We start from the raw sequence: 24,735 nt of genomic DNA on the forward strand, positions 1-24,735 counted from the left end.
AGCACAAAGTTAAATTTTTTTTATAGTATATTTTTGTATGATGAATTGTTTATTGTTGTAATTCGTATAATATGTACTTATATTTAAATCGGGGATTCCCAACCGTTTTGTTCCACACGTCCAATCGGTTTATTAAAAATCATTTGGTCCTGTAATTCCACCACGCTGCTCCAACGTGGATTGGAGGATATACATGTGACAGAATTTCATTGAAATTAAACACATGAACGTCTCCTCACGATGTTTTCTTTCGAGATGAGTTATAAACATAAATTAAGCTCAGTGTTTGCCTGGGTTCGAATTCGGCACATTGCACATAGAATTGGACACATCGAAATAAATGCTGGAAAACCACACGCAGGACGGTAGAAAGCGGGCGGAGAGACGTGACGGTATAAGGGAGCGCCATGACATTTGCCGTCACGCTAACTAAATATGTCTACCGTATTTGCATTTTAACTTCGAAATTAACATACATAACAACTCCCCAAGACACCCCCCCCCCTCCTCCGCGGGCCCATCCAGGCGTCCACTGGTTGGTAACCCCAGATTTAAATAAACGTAAATCTTTTTCCTTCTCGACTTTAATACTTGATAGAATTTATCATGTCAATAGTACGTCAGTAAGTCACATACTATATTTATGGGATTTAAAATTATGTGTTATGTATTTTATATATGTAACGTTGATTGTTACCAAAATAATTATATTGTATATTGTTATGTAATGTACATTCATTAAGATTCGTTTTTTTGATTGAAAGTACTATCACTGATTTAAATATAGATATTACATATTTCAATTGAAAAAGGGCTTAAGATCAACAAGCAACCTTAGACGTATTCCTTGCGTATAAGAGCTCAGCTATATTGTGTACTACAAACAGGTTTATTAATATATTTTCCTTTATAGTACAACATTATATCACTTAACTACTTATTTACACTTTGATTTTACATCAAAAGTTCTGTTGACAACGTCAAAGACATTCAAAACGTCATTCACGTATCCATACTGAACACCACAGATTAGTTATTGAATATCTAAACAAATACGTTACGTCAGAAATGTACATACAGTTTGATTTCGAATTAAGCGTCGTAGACAATTTTATCATCCCTTGACAGATGAACTGGATTTGAAATCAGTGATAGTTCAATTTATAAAACGAATGTACATTTTTCTCTATTGTATTCCAGTAATTTACTTTCTAAATGTGCTTGGAACGAAGTTCTTTAACGCGGCTTACAGTAGAGTTAACTGACGGATCGTCTCGTAAGGGACAAGCGTTATGTCCAGACGATATTTCCCTCTCTTTCCTTTATCGCTGTCTCTTTCTAATATATACGGTTTTATAGTAATTAAATTTAGTTTTTTTTTTGTTATTGTTTTAATTCACACGGAATTTTTAATAACAATTTTATCTCTCATTGAATATTATTCTCAAACGTTGTTAATTTGCGAAAGCAATTTCGTTCCAATCGCGTGTCACACGTCACATCTTGTTATATTTTTTTTTAATATAATGATTTCCGTTTTTTTTTTTTTTAATTTAAAATTTTTATAGTATTTTAAATAGGCTTAGATATTATTTTAATAAAGGCAATCATAGACATTAATAAGTTGAATCGTTCGAAAATCCAGTTATTCGGGACGCTTAACTATTTAAAATAAATCCAATTCTAATTTTAAATAATTGTATTTCTACTGATATATAAACATATATTTGTTTTATGAATGTTTTAGTTGTCTCGTTACTAATGTAACATGATACGTTATACGAGTTTACGAAATTTGAGATGTTAAGTTACGAGTTGTGTAGGAAATGGTTTAATTTATAAAACAAATATACAGTCAAATTCACAATTTTTTGTCGGTTAAGTCTTTTTTTTTTATTTTTGTATATTGTTAATATGTTAGTTTGTAGTATTTTTTTAATTATATTTGGAGGTTTGTAACACGTCGTTAGCCAAAAATTAAATTTACAAATTAATCGTTACCTATTTTCTATACACTAATTATAAAAAAGATATATTTGTAAATAAAATAAACTAATTTTTATTATAAATTTTTGTTTTATTTAAATAGCAAATATTACATGGTTATGTGAGTTTGTTTGTAACGATTTCACGTCTTAACTACTCATCTCGTGCACGTTATCAGGTAAAAGGGCATAAGGTACCCTCTGTACCCTCCCCACTCACGTGTGGGTTAAGGAAACATCCGTGATGGCAAATACGCAAACAACCACACCGGTCGCTATTGTGTGTTCTCTGCATGTCGTGCGTTAGAAGACGTTATAGGGCAATGCCTCAGCGACTAGTCCTCAGCGCCTATTTTAGGTTAGGGAGAGGGGGGTCTACCGTGCCGTATAATACACTACGCATGATATCCTATGCATGTCGTTACGATCGGTCCTCGATCACGCTGCACGAGAAAAGGTCGTCCATGATGTCTAAGAGAGCTCGTTGACGTTCCTAGTCCGACCGTGGCCGAATATAAAAGGATTTCGGCAGATATCTACTTTCCGAATCGGCGGTAGTTTTAAATTTAATTAAACGCTGTAACAAGACGATTTGAAAGTGCTTGTATTAGCCTACTTGAATTAAGAATATTTCATTTGGATGTATGAATATTTGTATAAGTATGTCTTGAAAAAATCAGTTACAATCAAACAAGTGATTCGATGTAATCGTACGCAGAGCCGAATGAAGGCTCCGTTTTGGGGCAATCACATTGGACATTTCTAAAAATATTCCAATATCGACCAGAAAATATACACAGCAGCAGCCTGTAAATGTCCCACTGCTAGGCTAAGCCCTCCTCTCCCTTTGAGGAGAAGGTTTGGAGCATATTCCGTTTATTTGGATTGGATACACATGTGGCAGAATTTCTTTGAATTAAGACACATGCAGCTTTCCTCACGATGTCCTTCCCGACGAGCACGAGATGAATTAAACACAAATTGAGCACATGAAAATTCAGTGGTGCTTGCCTGGGTGTGAACCCGTAATCATCGGTTAAGATGCACGCGTTCTAACCATCTCTCAAGTCGGCTATCTCGGCACCAGTAAATACATTTAATAATGCAGAGGGGCATCGACGTCATCACAATACATGAAACGACGATTAATACTCGTTAACACAAGGCTGATAGATTATCGAAGGAATAAAAGACACGAATAATAAAATAGTGAATATAATTAATGTTGTGGGATGTTGTAAATTAATGAAATAAAAAAATATGTCCTGCGGCCAAGTCGATGAATGTATTTGATTGTTATTTTTTATGTTTGGTCTTAAAACGCCATACATATATTATTAGGGTTACAATTTAGTATTAATAAATACACCAGTACACGGAATATTTATTTATTATTTGTTTTATTTGAAAAATATTATAAGCCTTAATTTAAAAATCCAATTAACAAAAATCTCGTATTGTCGTTCCATGCGCGCCACTCTTTTGTTTTTTTTTTTTTAATTATTATTTTGCGCGGGAAAATATCTTGTATTATTTTTTAGAGCCATACGAATGACGTTCTGAAATCGATTACACTTTTATGAAATCGGATGCAATAACTAAATATGAATAAATTAAATATATAATTAGAATGCATAAATTAGTATTTCCAAAAATATATAACGCCAATAACATCACACGTACATTGTTTAAACACGAATCCAACCCGCATTCGAGTAACGAAATCGAATTCGTTCCGAACCTTCAACTTGAAAGGAAAGACCTATTTTACTGTTTTGTTGCTGTCAGACTTTTGGGCATTCAGAATTCCAAAACCTATAGTGTTATGCCTCGTTGGGAAAGTGTAATATACCAAAAAGTAAAACAAATAGTTTGTTAATCTAAAGTTGATCGTCTAATTTTTATTCTGTTAAGACCTATTCCCGTCTCATTTCACGCAGCTCCAATATGGAATGGATATGAGGCAGAATTTCAGTTGAATCCTGTAAATAGGTTAACCGTACAAGCATTAGTATAGAAAATTGTATGATATAACTAGCGACCCGCCCCGGCTTCGCATGGGTGCAATGCTGATACTATATATACGACAGAATGTTTTACAATGTTCACAGTTTTTCAGTCGTTACACAATGCAAACCGCTATGTCCCTGAAAAATATTTATTTAAATTACATTCTGTAGGGCCATATTTATCTGTAAATGCACAATGTATTTAGGGTACATAATTGAATAAGGATTAATGCTGTATTGTTTAAAATCGCTTCAAAAACAAGCCGTTAATCTCGTAAAAAGTAAAGGATCAAAAATTGTTATTGTGCGTTATCCCTATGACATAGACATATATCATCCGGGACTTTTTTGAAGACCTTTTTAAGGTGTATAATACTGTAGTACATTATTTTGATCTATATCATAGGGTTGAGCCAGCATTTGCAATGTAAGCGCAAAAAATGTGTTTATTTACGACATCAACCTCTAAAATTATCAGTGTTTCTCTACTATATTGTGCATGTTTTATACATATAAACCTTCCTCTTGAATCAATCTATCTATTAAGAAAAACCGCATCAAAATCCGTTGTGTAATTTTAAAGATCTAAGCATACACGAGGACAGAGCGGCAAGCGACTTTGTTTTATACTATGTAATGATAGCACTCAGGAATAGGGAAGCTTTCTATCTATTCTGTTTTCTATGAAAACGTTTTCAGAATCAGCATATACAAACTATTGTAGCGGCAAGATACGATGGCCGTTTTGACACATTAAAAAAGTGATGTGAAATGTAAATTTATTATCGATATAATATATTCAAATCTTTGTTTTTTTGCAAGTAATTTAATTCAAGTTTTTGTTGCAAGTAGTATCTGATTAAAAAGGTTTAATAAAAAAAATATAAAATAAGTTTAAGTAATATATTCGAACGAAATCAATTTAAATCAAAAATTGGAATTAGAATGAATAACTTTATAAACACATTACATACAAGAAATAAATTGATACAAAAAAAGAAACCAAAAACACTAGTGGCTATATTTAATCGGAGTCGTCCATACTGCTGCTTTCACTCTCACTGCTATCGTCACTCACATTAATTATAAGTTCATTTTCTAAAATATTATCTATTTTCACATTTTTTTCATAATCGTCCTTTATTAATTTAATAGTTCTATTTACAACCTTTTCCAATCACATTCGGTAAATTTTATGACTAACTGCACGTCACTACTGACAATAAAGAACAACAATTTGCTCCTTTGATGTAATTATTTATTAAATACGAAACTTCATGAGCGGGCAAACGTCAAAACGGCCATCATAGCGTGCCGCTACTATAATTTTACCAATTTGTAATATTGGTATAGTTTGTATATGTAAGAGATTTGATCGATATATGTATAAACGCCTTTTAAGTTATCAATCTCTGTTATTACATTAACAGCCTGGATGTTTCCTCCACTGCTGGGCTAAGGCCTACTCTCCCTTTGAGGAGAAGGTTTTGGAGCACCACGCGACTCCAATGCGGTTTGATGGAATACACATGTGGCAGAATTTCGTTGAAATTAGATACATGCAGGTTTCCCCACGATGTTTGCCTTCAAAGCCGAGCACGAGATGAATTATAAACACAAATTAAGTACATGAAAATTCAGTGGTGCCTGCCTGGGTTTGAACTCGAAATCATCGGTTAAGATGCACGCGTTCTAACCATGGAGCCATCTCGGCTCTTTCTGTTATAATGTCATTGATTTTGGTAACGGCAGACATTTAAAAAAAATATATATATCCCGCTGAGTTTTTTTCGCCGGTTCTTCTCAGGTCCGAGGTGTTAGTTTCCGAACCGGTGGTCGATTTTTGACTGTCAATAAGCAAGTGCAACACTTTTATATTGAATAAAGGTTTTGACGTTGACTTTGAATTTCGAGGAAAGGAAAATATATGTCAAAGGTGAACTTTGCTCGAACATCCCAAAATCATCAGCCAAAAATGGTTTAATTAATAAGCTCAATCTTAAATTTAAGTTTTTAATTTATATTTGATTTTTACTGCTATGTATAATTTTTTTTACTTTTTCTCGTAATTGCATTTAAATATATTTTTTTCTTAATAGTGCATGCTGCGGTCTCCTGTAATTGAAGGAGCGGTTACAAGTTACCGTTATATTGTTTAATTTTAGGAATATGTATTTTATTGGAGGCTCATAAATAAAATAAATAATTTTCTAATAATATATACAAAATGACAATATATAAATTAAAAAATCACAGCCCATAGACAATGTAAGAAATATTAACCAATGCGTCACTAACTTTGGATACTAAGATATTATGTCCCTTGCGCCTGTAGTTACACTGGCTCACTCACCCTTCAAAACGGAACACAACAATACTGAGTACTGCTGTTTGGCGGTAGACTATCTGATCAGTGGGTGATACCTACCTAGACGGGCTTGCACAAAGCCCTACCACCAAGTAGATTTTCGTAAAAAAATTCTTACCTACAAAAGGCCGGGTTTGAAAGAAAACCCTCTGCAGATGTAAGACGAGGTCATATTAATAATATTTTTTTTACTAACAGCCCATCTCGACTTCGTAAGAATAATATTTTCATGTTGAAAATACTCCAAAAATTCTTCCATAGCGGATACTTACGTTATAAAATAAAATAGTCCAAATATCAGCTTTCTAGACTTTCGGCTGTTGAAAGTCAGTCAGGACAAAGGTTTCTGTGAATACTGATAGAAAACATTCTAATAACATTTTTACAGTAATCAATTTTTTTTTCCAGCTGGAACCGTTCGTTGAAGAGGATCCGAATGAATTAGAAGAAACGCTACACGACGCGAACCCAAAATTAATTCTTACACCAGAAGATAATGCGGAAATGGATACATACCATAATGGTTCGCCCCCAAACTTCAAACAACGCTCGAATGCCGCTTTAGACGAGCGATTTTCGCCCAGCAAAGGCGATTTCGTTCGGTCAGCAAGCGCTGCCCTAGTCTCCCAGTTCGAAAACCAAAGAACTCGTAAAATATCCACGCCCGCGACATCTAAACACGGCTTGCAGCACATCTCGAGTAAAATATCAAACCATCTGCCCAGTAATCCGTCGCTCCTCGAATCAGTTCCAGAGGGGAAAACCAGTCGAGTGAATTCGACGGAAGCGTTCAGTAAGAAATTGGTGGTACCGAAGACGCCCAAACGGAGCCCTTCAACGTCGAGCTTCCAATACATGTCAACGCCGTTCCATGGGTCGACGCTGTCCGCTTTCGAGAAACCGAGCGAATTCGCGTCTCAATTCAGCTTAAAATCTGTAACAGACAGCCTAGCGCCGATAAGTTACTGTTGCGGATGCAAGAAAGATGACGATTCAAAAAAAGAACCCAGTAAATACTTCGACGTTCAACTGTTAAAAGATCCAATCTATCTTGTCATACTTATATCCAATTGCACGTGCGCGATTTCGTATACAAATTTCATAATATTGGTGCCCTCCTATGCCCAAGAATGTGGCTTCGATAAATCTCTCGGCGCGTATTTGCTATCGATAATTTCAGCGTTAGATCTGGTCGGTAGGATAGGTGGGTCCGCGCTGTCCGATGTCGTTTTGACGCCTAAGCGTTATTTTTTTATAACTGGTCTGCTATTGTCGGGAATAAGCCTCGCTTTGATACCGTTAGTTTCAACTTATTCGGCAATTAGTGCATTTTGTTGTGTATTCGGTATCGCTTCCGGTATAAATGTAGGAGTCACGGCCCTAGTTATGACGGAGATGTTAGGCACAGAACGGCTTATGTCATCCTATGGAATAAGTTTATTCGTGAACGGTATATTGCAGCTTGTTGGACCGCCTGTCTGTGGTCTGTGGTTTGAACGTACGAAATCATATAAATCCTTATTCGTCACCCTTGGGTTTATTTTAATATTCGGAGCGAGTTTGTGGGCGTTCGTACCGTTTATTTATAGGAGGCGAAAACGCGAGCAAAATTTAAAAGATTCGAATAAGGCGTAGTGTAGAAACGTTTTAAATCGTGTTACCATTACTTATATTAGAGGTATAGAATTAATTTTTACTACTTTTTTTTGACTCGGGTAAGTTAAAGTATTTCCTTTTTTATAATCTGGGACAGAATTGATATGAAAAAAAAAGAGCGGGAATTTTGACATTTTGTGTCAATGTCATTTTATTTAATTCAAAGGTTTTGTTAGGTTTAAAAAATATACCGAATTTATTTCGAATAATTGAAATCAATAACGGAATAGTATTTTATATTTCGAATATGCATACGTATATCACATATTTTTTTACATTTACCATCAAAGTATGTTAGCCACTTCTGTACTTATTACTATGTATTATTTATTAGTTTTATTAATATATCTTTCATTCCACTCCATTTTTATCACGCTTTTGTATTTCTATTCTTATATTTAGTTTTACTGACGTTTTATTTCTAGATATTACAAAACAAACTTTTTCTTCAATTCTTTTGTTCTTGGAAAAGGCGAACTTCATACAGCCTCAATTTTTTTCTGAATACGTTCTTACGTATTAATAAATTTTATGGATATATTATACATATTCGTTTGATTGATAAATAATAATTATAGAATATTATAACATTTTCAACGTTACTTAAGAACTAAGTACATAAATCGTGTCATTTGTACTTTTACTGAACAAATACGACGCCATCTTTGATTGTGATATCAATCGTCATGTTGCTTTTATTCTACTTTACCGATTTATAACTGTTGTATAGTGCAGAGGTGAGGACGTCTATCTTTGTGCAAAAAAATGTCCTTCAAATTGTATGATATTTTTTTTTAGGAAAATTTATTTTTATGGCGAATGTCCATCTTTCTATAGTATACTCTAACGTATTCGTATTAGCGCATTTCTCCAATTCCTCTAACATTAGTTGCGCCTACATTTTATACATTTTGAGGGACATTTTTTATACACAAAGACGTCTCCTTACCTCTAAATTATAGCATAGAGAAAAAAAAAGAGTTTGTTGTTTGTTTTAGACAATCTGTTTGTGTAAGAGTGTCCTTTCCACCTAATAATAAGATGTTTTGTAAAGTCTAGAAATAACACTTTAATTTCTAGTAATAATAATCATTTTAATATTCAAAGTTTCTTAGCACAATATAATTATAAAATAATTTGTAATTTTTAGGTTAAATAATATATATTTGTCAAATGTGAGCTTCTATGAGTACTATTGAAACTGTTGCGTTGCTTAAAGTATATTTAATCTTTTAAAATATAAATTGTACGAATTGTAAACGAAACGCTAAAAATGATTACCAAAGTAAACTAAATATTCATAGTAAAACGTATACATATATATACATTACGAATACGGATTCTTCAAGATTCAGCAAGTCAGTAATTAACCTTTACCAATACGAGCGATGTTTATTTATAATTCGTGCAAGTTATAATCAAATTGATCACTAAACTTACGCTTTTAAAGTCAATTGTATTGATTAATAAAACAATGCCTTAATAATTGTTAACTAAATACTAAAATATATTATTAAAATGTAAAATGTATTAATTTATCGTATGTGGACTCTCAATGAGTTGTAATTAATTTCTATCTTTATTTATACTCCCCTCCTTTATTACACATAGCATCCCCATTTTTTCGGTTTTTCTTGCCTTACAAGTCAAAGTCAAACTGACATAACCATCTTTTTTTTTTAATGTTTGAATCAAATTGATAGGCAAGTGAGTTTTGTATTTGTACCAAATATGAAATATTTTTAATCATGATGGTTACAGATAACAAAGAAAAGTTTATCAATATTGTGATTCAATTTTAAAATTCATGATACAGCTTTGCTTTTCTATTTTTAATTATATACTTATTGTCATTATTCTAAGTGTCAGATAAAGCAATAGATGGCATCTGCGACATATATGTATATATTCTACTAAATGACAGTTCACATACGATGTTTAATACCGTGCTTACTTTTATAACTATATATGTAGGATCATTAATAAATAACTTAAAAAGCTAGTCTAAATAACTAGTTTTTTCAATGAAATTCAAGATGGTGTCAAAATACGGACACGTAAAATTTTATGTATAATTTTCAAATATAATTTATTTACAGTCATGACTCATGATAGTAAATTGCTTCAAAATCTAATCATTATATTGACATATTAATAAAAAACATAAATTTATAATTGAATGATTATTCAATAAGGAATGCTTATTGAAATATAAAATGTCAAAGTTACTTACTGCAATATCTTTTTAAATTTAATCACCTTAATAATTTATGGCACCAATCAACATTAATACGGCCTAAGATTAGTCTAAAGTAACATTTATAATACTTAGTATAAAATAAATATATTTTTTAATTATCCTACCTATATATGTGTAAATTGGCTTAAATTGGGATTAATATTATATAATGTAATAAATTGTAAACATTTTATAAAATTGGTAAATATATTTCATTTATTAGCGATTACCTTTTCAACTTTTTTTCAAATACTTTTGTTTAAGAGCTTAGTTGAAAGAGTTTTCCTTAACTTTCAAAAAAATGTAAATGTCTACGTTACTCTGTATGAATCTTCCTTAGGCCTATTTTTTTGTTATAAGAATATTTCAAATATGGCCTCGTGTCTATTCTATACACTTTTTTATTAATGATGATTTTGGAATTCAAGATCAAATTACAAAATGCCAATTATATTTTTATATTATAATAATTGACAATTTACCAGTGATAAATAATCTGTATACATTATTGTAATTAATTAAACGATTTATTCAAGCATTTTCTTTTAATTTCATTTCTATTTATTCCAAAAATATATATGAATTGCGACTTATGTAAATAAAAATACCCAAATAATTATTTATCGAAGACACACTGCGAGATCTTTTTTTGGCGCGATTTCTGACATTTTTATTTAAAATGTCAGTTCTCCAAGAATAAAGTAATTCTATTAGAATGGGATAGACCTTTTAGGACTGAGACATGCATGGTTCGCCCACTATAATAGTGCCATCAGGAATCTCCCGAGACTCCTTGTTTGTTAGTGTGGAAAATCCATCCTAAAAAACATAATTTGTTAATTGCAATATTTTAGAAATTATTATATTAGTGATTACAATAATAATTGATAGTGAGAGAGGTGATATTCTAAAAAGTCAATTACGAGGAATATAGGAAATATACAGGAAAATTAGTCACAGAATGTTTGTTGACCGGAGGCCAACTCAAAGCTCAAAGACAAAGCTCAAGGTCAGTATTTGTCCGAGGACAATTGCGTTCATTCGAGTCAACAACAAAGATTAAGTGCCGTATTTCTTTTGTCACCTGTCTTTTTAAGTACTATATTAATGTTTGCCACCGCAGGCATGATTAAAACAGTAACTTTTTTAATTTTTATTTAAAAATATAATCAAGACCTTGATGCAAATATTTTTTTTATGTAAATCAATAAAAAAACAAATTTGAAATTACCTGTAGGCATCCGTTTAAAAATCATAACCCTCTTAGTTTTGTCAGAGTCGGATATTTTTTGTTCCTTCCCTCGAGGAGTGAGAACTGTCATTTACGATATACATTTCCATCCCATTCTCATTGGGCGCGGATTAAACTATGTAATATTAATAGTTGTTGAATATTTTTTGTGGACTAAAACAGTAGTGCCATATGCATAGAATAAATTAAACAAATTCTTAATTTTTGTATACGTATTAATTAAATAGAAACGCGTGTTTTCATGTGTACCGTGTATGGATTTTGTATAATAAAAAACCCGAGTTCAATTAAAATTATATTATACAATATTATTACAAGTTTTTTGTGATACATCTTATTTTAAAACAAACTATGTTTTATTTTTAATTCTCTTGTATTGACGTAAAATCGGAATAAATAGTGATTTTTTTTTGTTACGAGCATAAGCATTAATTTAATTTTTTTATAGTTTATAGTGTAAGCCGACTTTTATTTAATGTTTTAAATTATTATTTTTCAATTTATTTTTATATTTTTACTAACAATAAAAGAATATTGACTCTCGGTAATTATATTTTGTGAATGGCAACAAAATGTGTGCGGGGAAGGAGGATACGGTAATTTGATTCATTCGGTTTTGAGCGTTGAAGGAAAAACGAAAGAAATTAAAAAAGAGAAAAATATAAAGTCAAGGGAAAAAATAAAGAACGTGATTGTGATCATTACGGAGTTTCATTTTGTTAAGTTTACAATAGAAATTAAATAACGTTGGTCTACAAAATGAACGAACGCAGCTGTAAATGGAACAATTTTATTTAAACACGAATACATCCATTCGGTTAGCATCTTAAATATTTGGCGGGAATAGTGAAAATGACGTATCACCTCCCACCACTTGAGCATTTTTATTTTAAGTAAAAATAAAAAGACAAAAATTTCAATAACATTTATTTATTAAAATCGATGCGACGAACAGTGACGTCGAGTATATATAAATATTCGTGTAAAATCACAAACTTACAACTATACATGGGTAAATACGTACATTTCTTTCAATAAAACTAATTCAATTTCGAGATCTAAATCTTATCAATGGAATGAACTTTAAAAAAAAGTTTTTATATTTTTTATTAATCTATTTATTACAAAGATATGTTAAATCCGATTGTGTAATACGCTTTCCATCCACTAACCTTTATTGAGGTACAAAGAAAAAAAATTTGTCCCAAATGCTATTAAGATATTCATTTCATTGTGTCTGTTATCTATACTCTGTACAAGATAGTTTGATCTTTTTGACAGATGTATTATTTTCTTATCGACATAACTTTGCAATGACGAACATATTATTTTCTTAATTTAATGATTTTAAAAATTGTAAAAATATTTTAAAAAATACATATAATACAAAAGTTTCTAAAGAAAAGTTCAAGCGTTATCCGAAAATTTTAAGACTTTTTCTATTATATATTATTGCTTCAAAGTAAAATTTAAATAGAAACACTGAAAATAATAGACGCTTGTACAATGTTACACCGGTCGGACGGTAGGGACGCGAATAACAGGCGGTAACTGCTACAAATATCGATTACAAAAATCCTTATTAAAGATCATTGTTAAGTTATTGTTACGAACGGAACCTTTTGGTTGGGGTCTCTTTAGCTGGTATAACTCTTTTTAGAAAAATAAGTAAAAAAAAAATTGAAATCTAATTTAAATTACGCATTCCATCGTTCCATCGACTGTTATATATGTTATATTTTCTGTTTCCCATCACTAGCCCGTCTGTCAAAAAGATCAAGCTAACTTGAACATAACACTCTCGAAGGCTTCATTCCTAATAACATTTGGACTAGATCAAGACTGTCCAGCCCAGATACAATTAAAATCTGCAAAGCAGTGTTACATATTGATAGTCCACTATCGATAGTTAAGGTATAAGCGGTAGTGATGTAGTCTATCGATAGTATTGTCACGTGTCAACAATATCGATAGTATTGCTCATGGAGAGATATCGATTGTATTGATCAAAACGATAGTATCGATATCCTGTAAAGTTTTCGAGGTTAACAATTGATATTTCTGCAACACTGCTGCGAAACGGTGCTCGAATTCAAATGTCACTTCATCAATATAAGATACAGACGCTGCGGGCCGTGTATTCGCCAGCCCTGGGCTAGATAATGCAAATATTGACATTCCTCTATAATAACAGAGGGGGTAGGAGATGGCTCTCGTTGCTATTTTTTATTGTTAAGAATAATAGCTATGCGTCATATTAATTTAGGAATTACTAATATTCCTATTTACCCCTCCTTTTAAGTTTTTCACTTGTGTTAGGGGTGGGGACGAGAATAGTCCAAGGGGTCAGGATCGATCCTGAGACTTTTTACATCGCCAGACCAGTAATAATTGCGCAATTGATGCTCAATTTTGTTTGATAGAATTGATATTGAAATTAAAAAAAAATTGTTCGAAACAAATTCATCAATTCACAGCAACTAACAGTCCCCCCTATCTACCCTCCAAACGAAAACATTATGTACTTATTGCGATACAATATGGCTGAAATTAGCTGCCATATTTAAAACACTGCCATTACAAGTAAACCTAGTCTCAAGAGTTATATACAATATGTAAAATTCTCAAAAGTTCATTATTTTATATAAAATATACATAAAAGTGTTTATTAAGTCAGTCTATGTAGCAGCTGCATTGACAGTGTATGTCCATCTGTTCGACCTTAGCTACGGAACACGATTCTCATCTCAGAGACAGTAGAGGTTTACTGGCTTTGATGGCGGCCCTCATCTTCTTCACGAGCGCAGCGGGCTGTATGAGGAGCGACACTTCTGTCCCGTGCGACGCCAGTCTGTTCATTTCTTCGTCTCCTCCCTGGAAAAAAGAAGGGAGATTTAATTTAGTTAATAAATAATTTGACGTTTTGAATAGAATGGAAAAGGGTATCTCCTATGGGTAAGAAATAATCAATGATTTGATTTTTGAAACTTATAAACCTTCCTCTTGAATCAATCTATCTATTAATAAAAACCGCATCAAATCAGTTGTGTAATTTAAAAGATCTAAGCATACATAGGGACAGACAACGGTAAGCGACTTTGTTTTATACTATGTAATGAAGTGCAATATCTATTCACAGTGATGACAAATTCACATCAATCCACATTCCTTTTTTAAAAATCAATGAGTATTTTGACGTCACCTTGACGATGTCGATGGGTCGGTTGTTGACCTCGGTGAGCGCCCAGCGGCCGCGGGGGGGCAGCCCCGCGCGACCCGCCGCCGACTGCGGCTCCACCGACACGATGCAGCACTCCTCGTCCAGCTTGATACCTGCCACGGGGGAAACCATCGATTATCACATCACTATACAAATAAATAATTACCATTATTGATATAACATCTTGCCTCTCGCTCATGCAACTTGAGAAATTGACTTCATGAAAAGGGACGGATGTATGTAACGGGTAGCGTACTGTTAGCAAGAGAATTGAAATGTAGTTTAAAAAAAAGTCTTTTATTAAAATTAAGTTATTTAATGGACGGACACATTAAAATATAAGTAGGAACCGCTCTTTTCAAGATGTGTATATTGAGCTACTCATTAGACAGTCAGGAGGGATTCTTATGCAGCATTTACCCCTATACTCTATTCCAACCATAAGAGGATAAAAGCCAAATAAACAACATTTGACAAAAAATTGACGTCATATCAGTGGTCGAGACCTCGATTAGTCTATGATATTCACTATGGATTTACGAAAAAATCGCGTTTTGAACGTCGACGAAACTGTTATCGGAATTTCGGCAGTAAAATTAACGTGGAAATAAGTGTATTATAAATAGAGATATATTAATCATAAACTCTTAGTGGTGCACAATATAGCTGAGTTATTAGCGAATCGTATGAAATACGTAAATCTAAGGTTTGTTTATCTTTTTTCCTATTTCCATTGGAAAAAAGATAACCAGGCTATACATATTAGTATGCTAACAGTTGGTACCAACTCAAAGTCCAAGAGAATATAATATTAATGTCATTTATTACCATGGTGAGATGTCAGATCGTATAACTCATTTCTTTTTTTTTTTTCAATCAAAATATTCTTTATCCAAATAGTCTCATGTAAGAACTTTTGTATAGTCATGTTGCAGTATGTAAAGCCTATTCAGAATATGGATTCTATCAAAAGTTACTCTTTTCACTTCCGACATACAACTGTCAATATGCCGACACTCACCCAGGCTCTCGTCCTCCCTCTTGTTTATCAAGTATATCTTCGCGAGCGGGACGCGATGGAACAGCAGGTCGACCTGTAACATGACACAGGGACGGATTTAAAGGTCAGGTCAGACGTTAGGTTGCGACGCCATCTGCTCCTGCCGTGTACTGTCACCCACCCGTCCGCGCGCGTGCTTGAGCAGGCCGCGTGCGTGCGCGAGCGAGTGCGCCGGCACGCCGCCCAGCGCCGCCACGCGGTCCCCCGCGCGCCCGCACACCCGCGCGCCGCCGCTCGCGCCGCCCCAGCGCGCCACCCTGCACGCAGACAATCATTATTATCATCGATTCTTTCGAAATTTTCAATTTTAAGATGATCATAAACACCGTTGCTTCGGATTATAGATTTCACCAAGAAATATCAAAAACCTAAGTAGTTCCGCTCTACCGTTGATCAGCTAATAAATAAACCAATTGAATTATTACTCACCCTATACTGAATACTAACTCCAAACTCTTTTATCATCTACAGAATCGTTTATCGAGTAATACTTAATCGATTAAAGTTTTCTTAACATGTGATTCAAATTGATTGTATACACTGACCAGACTTGTCGTTCGTACTCGCAGAGCAGCGGCGCGTCTCGCGTGAGCACTGCCGTGGCCACACACGCGCCGCGCCGTTGCTCCGCGCGCAGTGCTGCCGCCTGACGTGCGCGCAGCGGCTGCAGCGACGGCGCGGTGGGGACGACACCTGAGCACACATCCTTAACATCTTCAATCACTCTTTTTTATGGTGTATCTAAGGGAACCGGCCATCAACAAACAGATTTTTTTTTGTGCCACCTGATGGTAAGTGGTCACCATTGTCCATAGACAATAGTGCTGTAAATATTAACCATTCCTTACGTCACCAATACGCCACCGACCTTGACAACTAAGATGTAATGTAATTAGTGCCTGTAGTCACACTGGCTAACTCACCCTTCAAATCAGAACACAGCAATAATGAGTACAATTGTTTGGCGGTTGAATATCTGATGAGAGGGTGGTTCCTACCCAGACGGGCTTGCACAAAACCCTACCGCCAAGATATAACGCATATATAAATATATACTTATTGTAAAATATAAATAAATATTTTTTTTAATTCACAGAAAAAAAACTCGATTGAATCTTATTTTATCAACCCAAGAGATAATAAACATATTTTTATATGTGTAATTAATTAAGTTTTTTTTATAACAAACATAGTCGAAGTAGTAGCAAGTTCATAAAAAAAAAAAATCTTACAGTTAGTCAAAGAGTTACTCCTTCGTCTCAAGCTGTCTACTCTCCCCACGGGCCGCGATCTGTGGACGACTTTGGCGGGTGACGTTACCGGTCTGAAAATATAATTAAATTAATTCTGTCCTAATCCGGCTCGAAGGACCAATGAACATCTAGCTCACTAGATGGTAAGGATGCTGCACAACTCTAATGTTTACGAATAAAACAGTTAAGTGACGGTAGCTGTTGGCCATAATGGCCTCTACATAGTCACCGGGTCGTAGTTGACTCTGCCGGATGTTGAGAGCCCACTGAAGGGCTCAGAGTACGCTCTCAGGGCACTTCCTGTGAGGCCAAAAATTCTTAATAGGCCGAACAGGCTTCGAAACGAGGATGCAGTTAACTGGTCTCATTACTAGTGGAAATTTAACTAAAAATTCTCAGTCCGGAGTCTGGAAGTGTCCACACTCCCGTGCTTCGGAGCGCATGTAAAGCCGTTGGTCCTGCGTCTGAACTCTTTCCGTCGAGTCAGATTCGCCGTCCCATCGGATTATAAGACTGAGGGAATACAGATTGCACCTTGAGGTCGGTCAGGACTTCATCATCATAATTATCATGATTATTAACAGGATAAACTGTGGTGACTTACTGTTCCTCCTCTTGCCTTGTCGGACTCTCTTGTCTCTTAATCTGTGCGATACCTCGCAGCCTGCTCAATAGGGACAGCTCTGTCAGACCCCTCTTCCAAATCGGCTTGGGTTGTGACATTTCTGGCTTTTCTGAAATCATTTTTGTTTTTAATCGATTATACAGTTAAATAAATATGTAGTGTATATTACAATGGCAGGAGGAGTAATCATGCACAAATCTTAAATTTACATATTCAATGCGATGTGACTAGTAGCTCTCTTATATTGTACACTACAAACAGTTCTCGATCAATATATCTCTCTTTATAATACAACACTATCCCACTCAAGTATTTATATACACTTTAATTTTACTTCCAAAGTTCCGATGAGAACATTGCTGCAATTTAAAACGTCATTTATGAATTCACAATGAATAATATAATATAATAAAATTTACTTGGTAGTATGCCTTTGTGCGAACCCATTGGAACCAACATTGGGAATGGATCTTATGTTCTTTGTGCCTGTAGTTACACTGCCTCACTCACCCTTCAAACCCAAACACAGCAACACTAAATATTGCTGTTTGGTGTTAGAATATATGACCCAGACAGGTTTGCACAAAGCCCTACCACCAAGTAATATAAGATACTATGTAGAAAAAATTCATGTTTATAGACCTTACTTTTGTCCAGCGGTGGAAAAAAAAAAATATATCAACTAATTATTTATTTAATAATAAAACTTACCAGTTTTAGTTTCTCTTTTCGGACTGCTATTCGGATCTCTCCTTGCACTCTGTCTCGGCGCTATATCATACGCGTTCTGACTTTGAGATCGTTCAACGTTCGACCTTAAACTCCTCGAAACAGAGTCCACATTCCTCGAAACTTCATGTATCCTGCCGTTTTGCGTTGAACTTGCCGCACTAGTTTGACTCACAGTGTTGCCAGATTGACTAGAATTAGGAAATAAACACTCGTAGTCCGATTCAACGTGATCTAGATTAGGTAGAGATGATTTCCTGACTTTCTCCGCTTTTATTCTCCTTATCGACAACGGCGATGCTGTTACGTTCGACGTTGAAGCCAGACACAATCTCTCATAAAGTCCATCACTATTAACTGTCACATCTCTGTCACCGTTGACAGCTGTCACATTGACGTCTGTATTGACAGCCGGACTGACGTCTTGTCCTGTCAAACTGACAGTTGTCGTCAAACTGATGTGCCCGTATTCCGAGTTGGGATTGTCGAATACGGTACCGTAGCTATTGTCGCTTGTCGTTTCCGTGTTGACGATGTTTACGAAGTTAGTCTTATTCTCCTGCGGTGTTATTCTGAGGTTTTGTTTGAATTCGAAATCGAATACGTCCGTTTCGGGGCCCAGGACCGGTATCGCTGTGTGCGGGGGGCCCTTATTCGATACTTGTATCACTGTTACGTTCGACCTCTGAGGCGCACTGGAATTCAAGATAAAAGTACGTATATTAAAAAATACATATATGTCGGAGGAGCAGGAAGCCGAACAGGTGGGTTCGGTGGTTGATCCGACATTTGGACGACTAGGTACTACCACTACGTTCGACTATGCACACACGTGCATTTGGAGATATTCATAAAATAAAACAATCCATTCATGAGATCAAATATTGTGGATGTTTTTTTTTTAAACAAACAGTTGCAATACAATTCCTATTTACCCCTCTTTTTAAGCTTATCACCTTTACGTTAATGGGTACAGGATCGATCCTGCAACTTTTTACATTGCTAGACTATAAACTGTTGAAGCTTCAAATAATTAACTTATATTTACTGACATACTAACTAATATTAAAAAATGCAAAAACAAGTCTGTTTATTATTGTGTTTGGGTTTGAAGGTGAGCGTGCCAGTGTAACAACAGGCACAAGGGACATAACATCTTAGTTCCCAAGGTTGGTGGCGCATGGGCGATGTATGGAATGGTTAATATTTCTTACAGCGCCATTGTCTATGGACGGTGGTGACCACTTACCATCAGGTGGACCATATGCTCGACTGCCTTTACATAAATAAACATAATCAGCCTGTAAATTTCCCACTGCTGGGCTAAGGCCTCCTCTCCCGTTGAGGAGAAGGTTTGGAGCATATTCCACCACGCTGCTCCAATGCGGGTTGGTGGAATACACATGTGGCAGAATTTCGTTGAAATTAGACACATGCAGGTTTCCTCACGATGTTTTCCTTCACCGCCGAGCACGAGATGAATTATAAACACAAATTACTGCTCGACTGCCACACTATGTCAATATTTTGTTTATGAGTACTGTTGCTTGGAAATCGTCTGAACACTATTAAGATTGAATAACTACTAACCTCTCTCCGTTATTTAAATGTTCACCATTATTAACGACAACCCTTTGTTTAAAATCAAAGCTATCAGAATCATTTATCTGATCAATCTCATTGAAAAACTCCTCATCACTGTCCGTTACATTTCTCTTGAACAGCGAGTCGTCCAAACAAATATTCTGACCGCAGATCTTAGCCACACCCTTTTTTGGTTCGTTATCACGACTTGTACTTGGAAGGGAGAAGGGTTCCCAGTTGGATATGTCGACTTCTGTATCCTGTGACGAGAGATTCGTCAGTGAAGTCACGTTGGTGAGGCTTGAGGTGTTTGGGAATGTTTGAGTGGTACTGGTCGTGATATCTTGTGGGTTTAGTGATGTGGGAGTTGGTGGGATTTCTGGTACGGGTTGGCTGGCCGGCGGTGTCGGTGGTTGGGGGGTTGGGGTCGAGTTCTCTCGTGTGCTTTCATTGGTTTCTAATGTTGGACGAGTGATTGGAGTTAAATCGATTCCTGGTACCCTGGAAATTTAATTAATATCTATTATACGTTTACTTGCTGGTCTGTGCTTCTACCACTAATTTTATTTCTGCTTTATTTTTTCTTTGTAATTCAACAATGCCGAGTACTAAACGAAAACATCATAAGAAAACCTGCATGTTCATACAGACATCACTAACAATCCGATCTACCCGGAGAGATTTCAGACACTGCTTTTCAGTCACAGGAGCACGGAAAAGCTGTTTTTTTTTTTACTCGGTAGAAGAACTTGTGTAGGCCCCTCTGGATAGATACCATCCACTCATCATGATTGTTAAGTAGTTGCAGAGGTTTGAGTGGAATGTTACCTGTCGGGTGGCACGGGCGGTGTGGGCGGTAGTGGCGAGGTGGGGTCCCTCGCGGCGGCTCGCGCCGGCGGGGCGACGGGCGGGGCTCCGTACACGTTCTCCCCGCGGGACACGATGCGCAGTTCGTGGAGTTTCGCGCGAAGTATGGAAACCCAGTCTTGCATCGACTCCCTGTTGAGTTATTATTGTTTACTCTTGAATCCGGCTCGAAGGACCATGACGTATGTTACATTATTATACTCGGTAAAGCCGCAATGTCAGATCAAATATTTTTGTGCTCATTTTAAATAATATGTAGTTATTCCTTAGCTCAAAATAGAATGTAATAATGATACATTTTCATAAAAGAATAAAATAAATAAATAAATAATATAATATATATAAATATCGGACAACATCACATACATTACTCTGATCCCAATGTAAGTAGCTGAAGCACTTGTGTTATGGAAGATCAGAAGTAACGACGGTCCCACAAACACCCAGACCCAAGACAACATAGAAAACTAATGAACTTTTTCTGCATCGACTCCGCCGGGAATCGAACCCGGGACCTCGGAGTGGCGTACCCATAAAAACTGGTGTACACCCTTATTCTAAAATAAGCTACACATATAATGTCAGATTATTCTTGCCGTTATAAAATCAAAATAAACTTCATCTAAGTAGTATATAAAGTTGCAAAAAGTGTGTGAGTTCTGTGTGTGCAGAACTCTTAAATGTTAAGATAGCGTCTCAGAATTTGGGTCTCACCGAGAAGAACCAAAAAGAAAATCAGCTGTTAATCAATATCTCTAATAAAATTATGTATTAAAATCAATAAATGCTAATTCCAAGATTTTTATTATTTACACAGAATATTCTTTTACCAATCTGGTGCCAACATCCTCACAGGACCATGATCTGTATCGACAAGGAAGTCGTACTCCGCCCCCACGTGGGGCTTCACGCTCGCGGTCACGTGTCTCGCGCTGCGGAGACAGGCGCGCCACGCCGGTCGGTGTGCCAGTGTCGCGGGACTGTCCGGTTCAGGGTACTGCTCCAGGAACGGAGTCCTTCCGTTGTGGACACAAAATAATGTCCACATTGGTTTAAGAGGTGGCTTCTGAAATTAAAATAATATTAGATTTTAAATTAACATGGTTATTTTTATTACTAACATTATCTAAAACGGGATATTTACCATGTTTTTTATTTTTATTTGGTGGAGCTCGATATTTCGACATTATCTACGAATGTCTTGTTCACGAGTCTCGTGAACAAGACATCCCGTTTTAGATAATGTTAGTAATAAAATAATATTGTTTTCATAAGTCTCATAATCTCAGTCACATAACTCATTGGTAAGACACCATCAACCTTGAGATCTTAGATGTTGTCTCTTGGACCTGTAGTTAGACTAAGTATTGCTGTAGTCTACCAAGTTAAAGAAAACAATTTGTTTATTTGCTTAGTTACTCAACTGAGCATCAAATTTTACATACACATTGACAAGACTACAGACTTTTTTGTATGAGGGGGGTACCTAAAACCAGCTAACATCTAACAATATTTGGGCTAACACTTATATACTTTAATATGACCAATGACCATACACCATTAGTCCAACGTAAGAATGTGTTAGAACTTGCATCTTAACCAATGTTTGCGGGTTCAAACCCAGGCAAGTACTACTAAATTTTCATGTGCTTTATTTGTGTTTGTTGCGTCGTCTTGTGCTTTGTTGTGAATGAAAACGTGATGAAACTTACATGTGTCTAATTTCAATATAATTCTGCCATATGTGTATCCACCAAACTGAATTGGAGCTGCGTGGTGGAATAAGCTAAAAATCTTCCCCACAAAAGGCAGAGGAATCCTTAGCCCAGTAGTTGGAGATTTACCATAACTTATGTAGTCCTTTAGAATGGACCATGGCTGCAATATGTCACTATGATTACATAGACAACATATAAAAATTATCTTAAAAGTACCTTGTGTCCCAGTGGTCGGATTTTACTAGAATTAACATCATTGGGGATCCTCTTAAGGTACGCATTCTTTTGTATTTCCCTGTAATATACTGGTCCCTCGTCGTAACCAGACGACATATTGTGGGCAACATTCAGTTCACCTGTAATAATAAAATAATTTTATTAATAATAAATTAGATTATTCATAGATAACTATTATAAATTTTAAGTTGGTATGGACATGTGAAGCAAAGAGAGGGGCATAGAGGGAAGAAGGGGTAGAGAGGGCCTAAGAAAACATGGATGGAGTGTGTGAGGAGGTATATTAATGATCATGATGGATAATAGAGGAGAATGGAAAGAAAAGACACGACGCCCTGACCCTAAATAGATTGGGTATGCAGGGAAAAGAAGCTCATTATTTTACAATACTTTTAATATTTCTTAGAAGTTTCTAGAGTCTTGAAGGTTCAAGTTATGAGATTTTTAGTGAAATAACCACCAAAAATAATATAATTTCATTTACAATTTGCCTCTTTATAATATTGGTATAGATAAATATTTGGGGTTTGTTTTATGTTCTGAATTAAATAAATGAATATAAAAAATTGCAGGGTATATCTAAAAGTCTTTATGTATAATTTTATTACATAAAGATGATATTAAAATGAAACAAGTACTATTATTTTTTTTTGCACAAACTGATTTTATATTCTATACAGTACTCTGTACTCTGTACAGATTAATAATGAGTAATATTCTAAGTTATTAAATAAATAAATCCTCACTTTCAAAGATTATTTTGTAACAATTCAGTGGGAGATATTTGCCGACCTATAAATATTTTTACTCATAATGAAAATGACATATATTTGTGTAATCTACATACATAAATTAATTAAACAGTTATCAGGATAATACAGACTTCATTGTTTTTAATATTAATTTTAGTATAGTGAAATAACAAGAAATTTTATAATAAATTAGACATAAATTTGTTTTTTTTTTTTTAAGTATTATTTACTATTATTTTTGTTTTTTTTCCAATGTTTTTAAAAATATATTACGTTTATTTAAATACTAAACTACTCAAAAACGCCGCAGTCGAACTCACCTTTAGCGCCTGTGCTTTTTGAATTAAAATTTTTCTTCGACGTAGATAACTATTTTATTTACATTATTTTTTTAATTTAAACTTATGAAACAAACGATGAGCAAACAGCCAAATACACGAAAGCGAGTACGAAATCGTGGTTTTTTTAATGAACTGTTGTGCAAAGTTGCGTGAACAATTGTAATTAATTGTGCAGTTTAATGCCCGCATTAATTAGAGGACACTGGACATACTGTGAGTCATTTCGTAAGAATGTTTAGTTAGTCCTAAATGCTACTATGAAAGTGAAAGTATAGAAAAAGTTCATTATGTTATATCAAATAATGTTAAATATATATCGATTTAAATAGGTATTATATTAGCACGTGTTATCATTATTAGTTAATTATTTCAAGTGTAAATAAAAATATTATCCTAAAAAGAAATTATGACTTACCTGTATAAAAAACTTTATTCTAATAATATTCATATGTAATTTTTAATACTGCTACACGAATTGGACTTCATTGTTCCCTTTAATTGCAACGTTTTGTTACTCTGTTCTCAATTAATAATTTATTAGACCGTAATTAGCAATAAATGTATACCTACAATGTAAACGTAACAAAGCGCTTAAGCGCCATATTTTTGCTTATGACGTTTGTAATTAATGTTATCCTTTTATACAGTTACTTTAAATTATTATTTCGATTATTAATAATGGTATAATTTTAGAGATAATAAATTAAATAATGTAATTCACTTTTGATAAAAGCTCTGTTTCATAATAATTAATCATGGAAATAAAAAATGTATAATATTTATCATACTCAAATAACTTTTCATTATCTATAAAGCATTTGACACAAGACTGATTGTGAC

The 24,735-nt window shown here is 34.6% G+C and overlaps 2 protein-coding genes across 3 annotated transcripts in view; one reads left to right on the top strand and one right to left on the bottom strand.

Annotated features, from left to right (window-relative positions):
• Positions 1 to 10,793, top strand: part of LOC113396837 (monocarboxylate transporter 12) — a 52,586-nt gene extending 41,793 nt beyond the window's left edge. Inside the window, exon 9 of one of the 2 annotated variants that reach the window (XM_026634897.2) lies at positions 6,770 to 10,793. In XM_026634897.2, the coding sequence (XP_026490682.2) occupies positions 6,770 to 7,997 (1,228 nt within the window). In that variant the 3' untranslated portion in view covers positions 7,998 to 10,793. The remainder of the gene's footprint in view (positions 1 to 6,769) is intronic. The other variant, XM_026634896.2, reaches the window with a different exon arrangement.
• A 1,626-nt stretch (positions 10,794 to 12,419) lies between these two features.
• Positions 12,420 to 24,534, bottom strand: LOC113396836 (mucin-2). The gene is made up of 13 exons (XM_026634895.2): positions 24,311 to 24,534; positions 22,782 to 22,921; positions 21,678 to 21,913; positions 20,809 to 20,979; positions 19,987 to 20,481; positions 18,379 to 19,091; positions 17,647 to 17,776; positions 17,022 to 17,113; positions 16,335 to 16,482; positions 15,911 to 16,046; positions 15,751 to 15,823; positions 14,712 to 14,842; positions 12,420 to 14,383 (listed from the first exon to the last, which is right to left on the bottom strand). Exons 2-13 carry the CDS (start codon positions 22,896 to 22,898, stop codon positions 14,252 to 14,254), a joined length of 2,574 nt encoding a protein of 857 aa, XP_026490680.2. The 5' UTR covers positions 22,899 to 22,921; positions 24,311 to 24,534; the 3' UTR covers positions 12,420 to 14,251.
• Positions 24,535 to 24,735: the final 201 nt, after the last annotated feature.

The sequence above is a fragment of the Vanessa tameamea genome, chromosome 31 (genome assembly GCF_037043105.1).
Source record: "Vanessa tameamea isolate UH-Manoa-2023 chromosome 31, ilVanTame1 primary haplotype, whole genome shotgun sequence".
In the NCBI taxonomy this organism is placed as follows: Eukaryota; Metazoa; Arthropoda; class Insecta; order Lepidoptera; family Nymphalidae; genus Vanessa; species Vanessa tameamea.

Excerpts from the sequence above, each read along its gene's own strand:
- LOC113396836 (XM_026634895.2), bottom strand. The coding sequence starts at position 22,898 with ATGTCGTCTGGTTACGACGAGGGACCAGTATATTACAGGGAAATACAA. Across the intron at positions 21,914-22,781 it reads TCCGACCACTGGGACACAAG|AAGCCACCTCTTAAACCAAT; the intron begins GTACTTTTAAGA and ends TTTTAATTTCAG. Across the intron at positions 15,824-15,910 it reads TCAAGCACGCGCGCGGACGG|GTCGACCTGCTGTTCCATCG; the intron begins GTGGGTGACAGT and ends GTCATGTTACAG.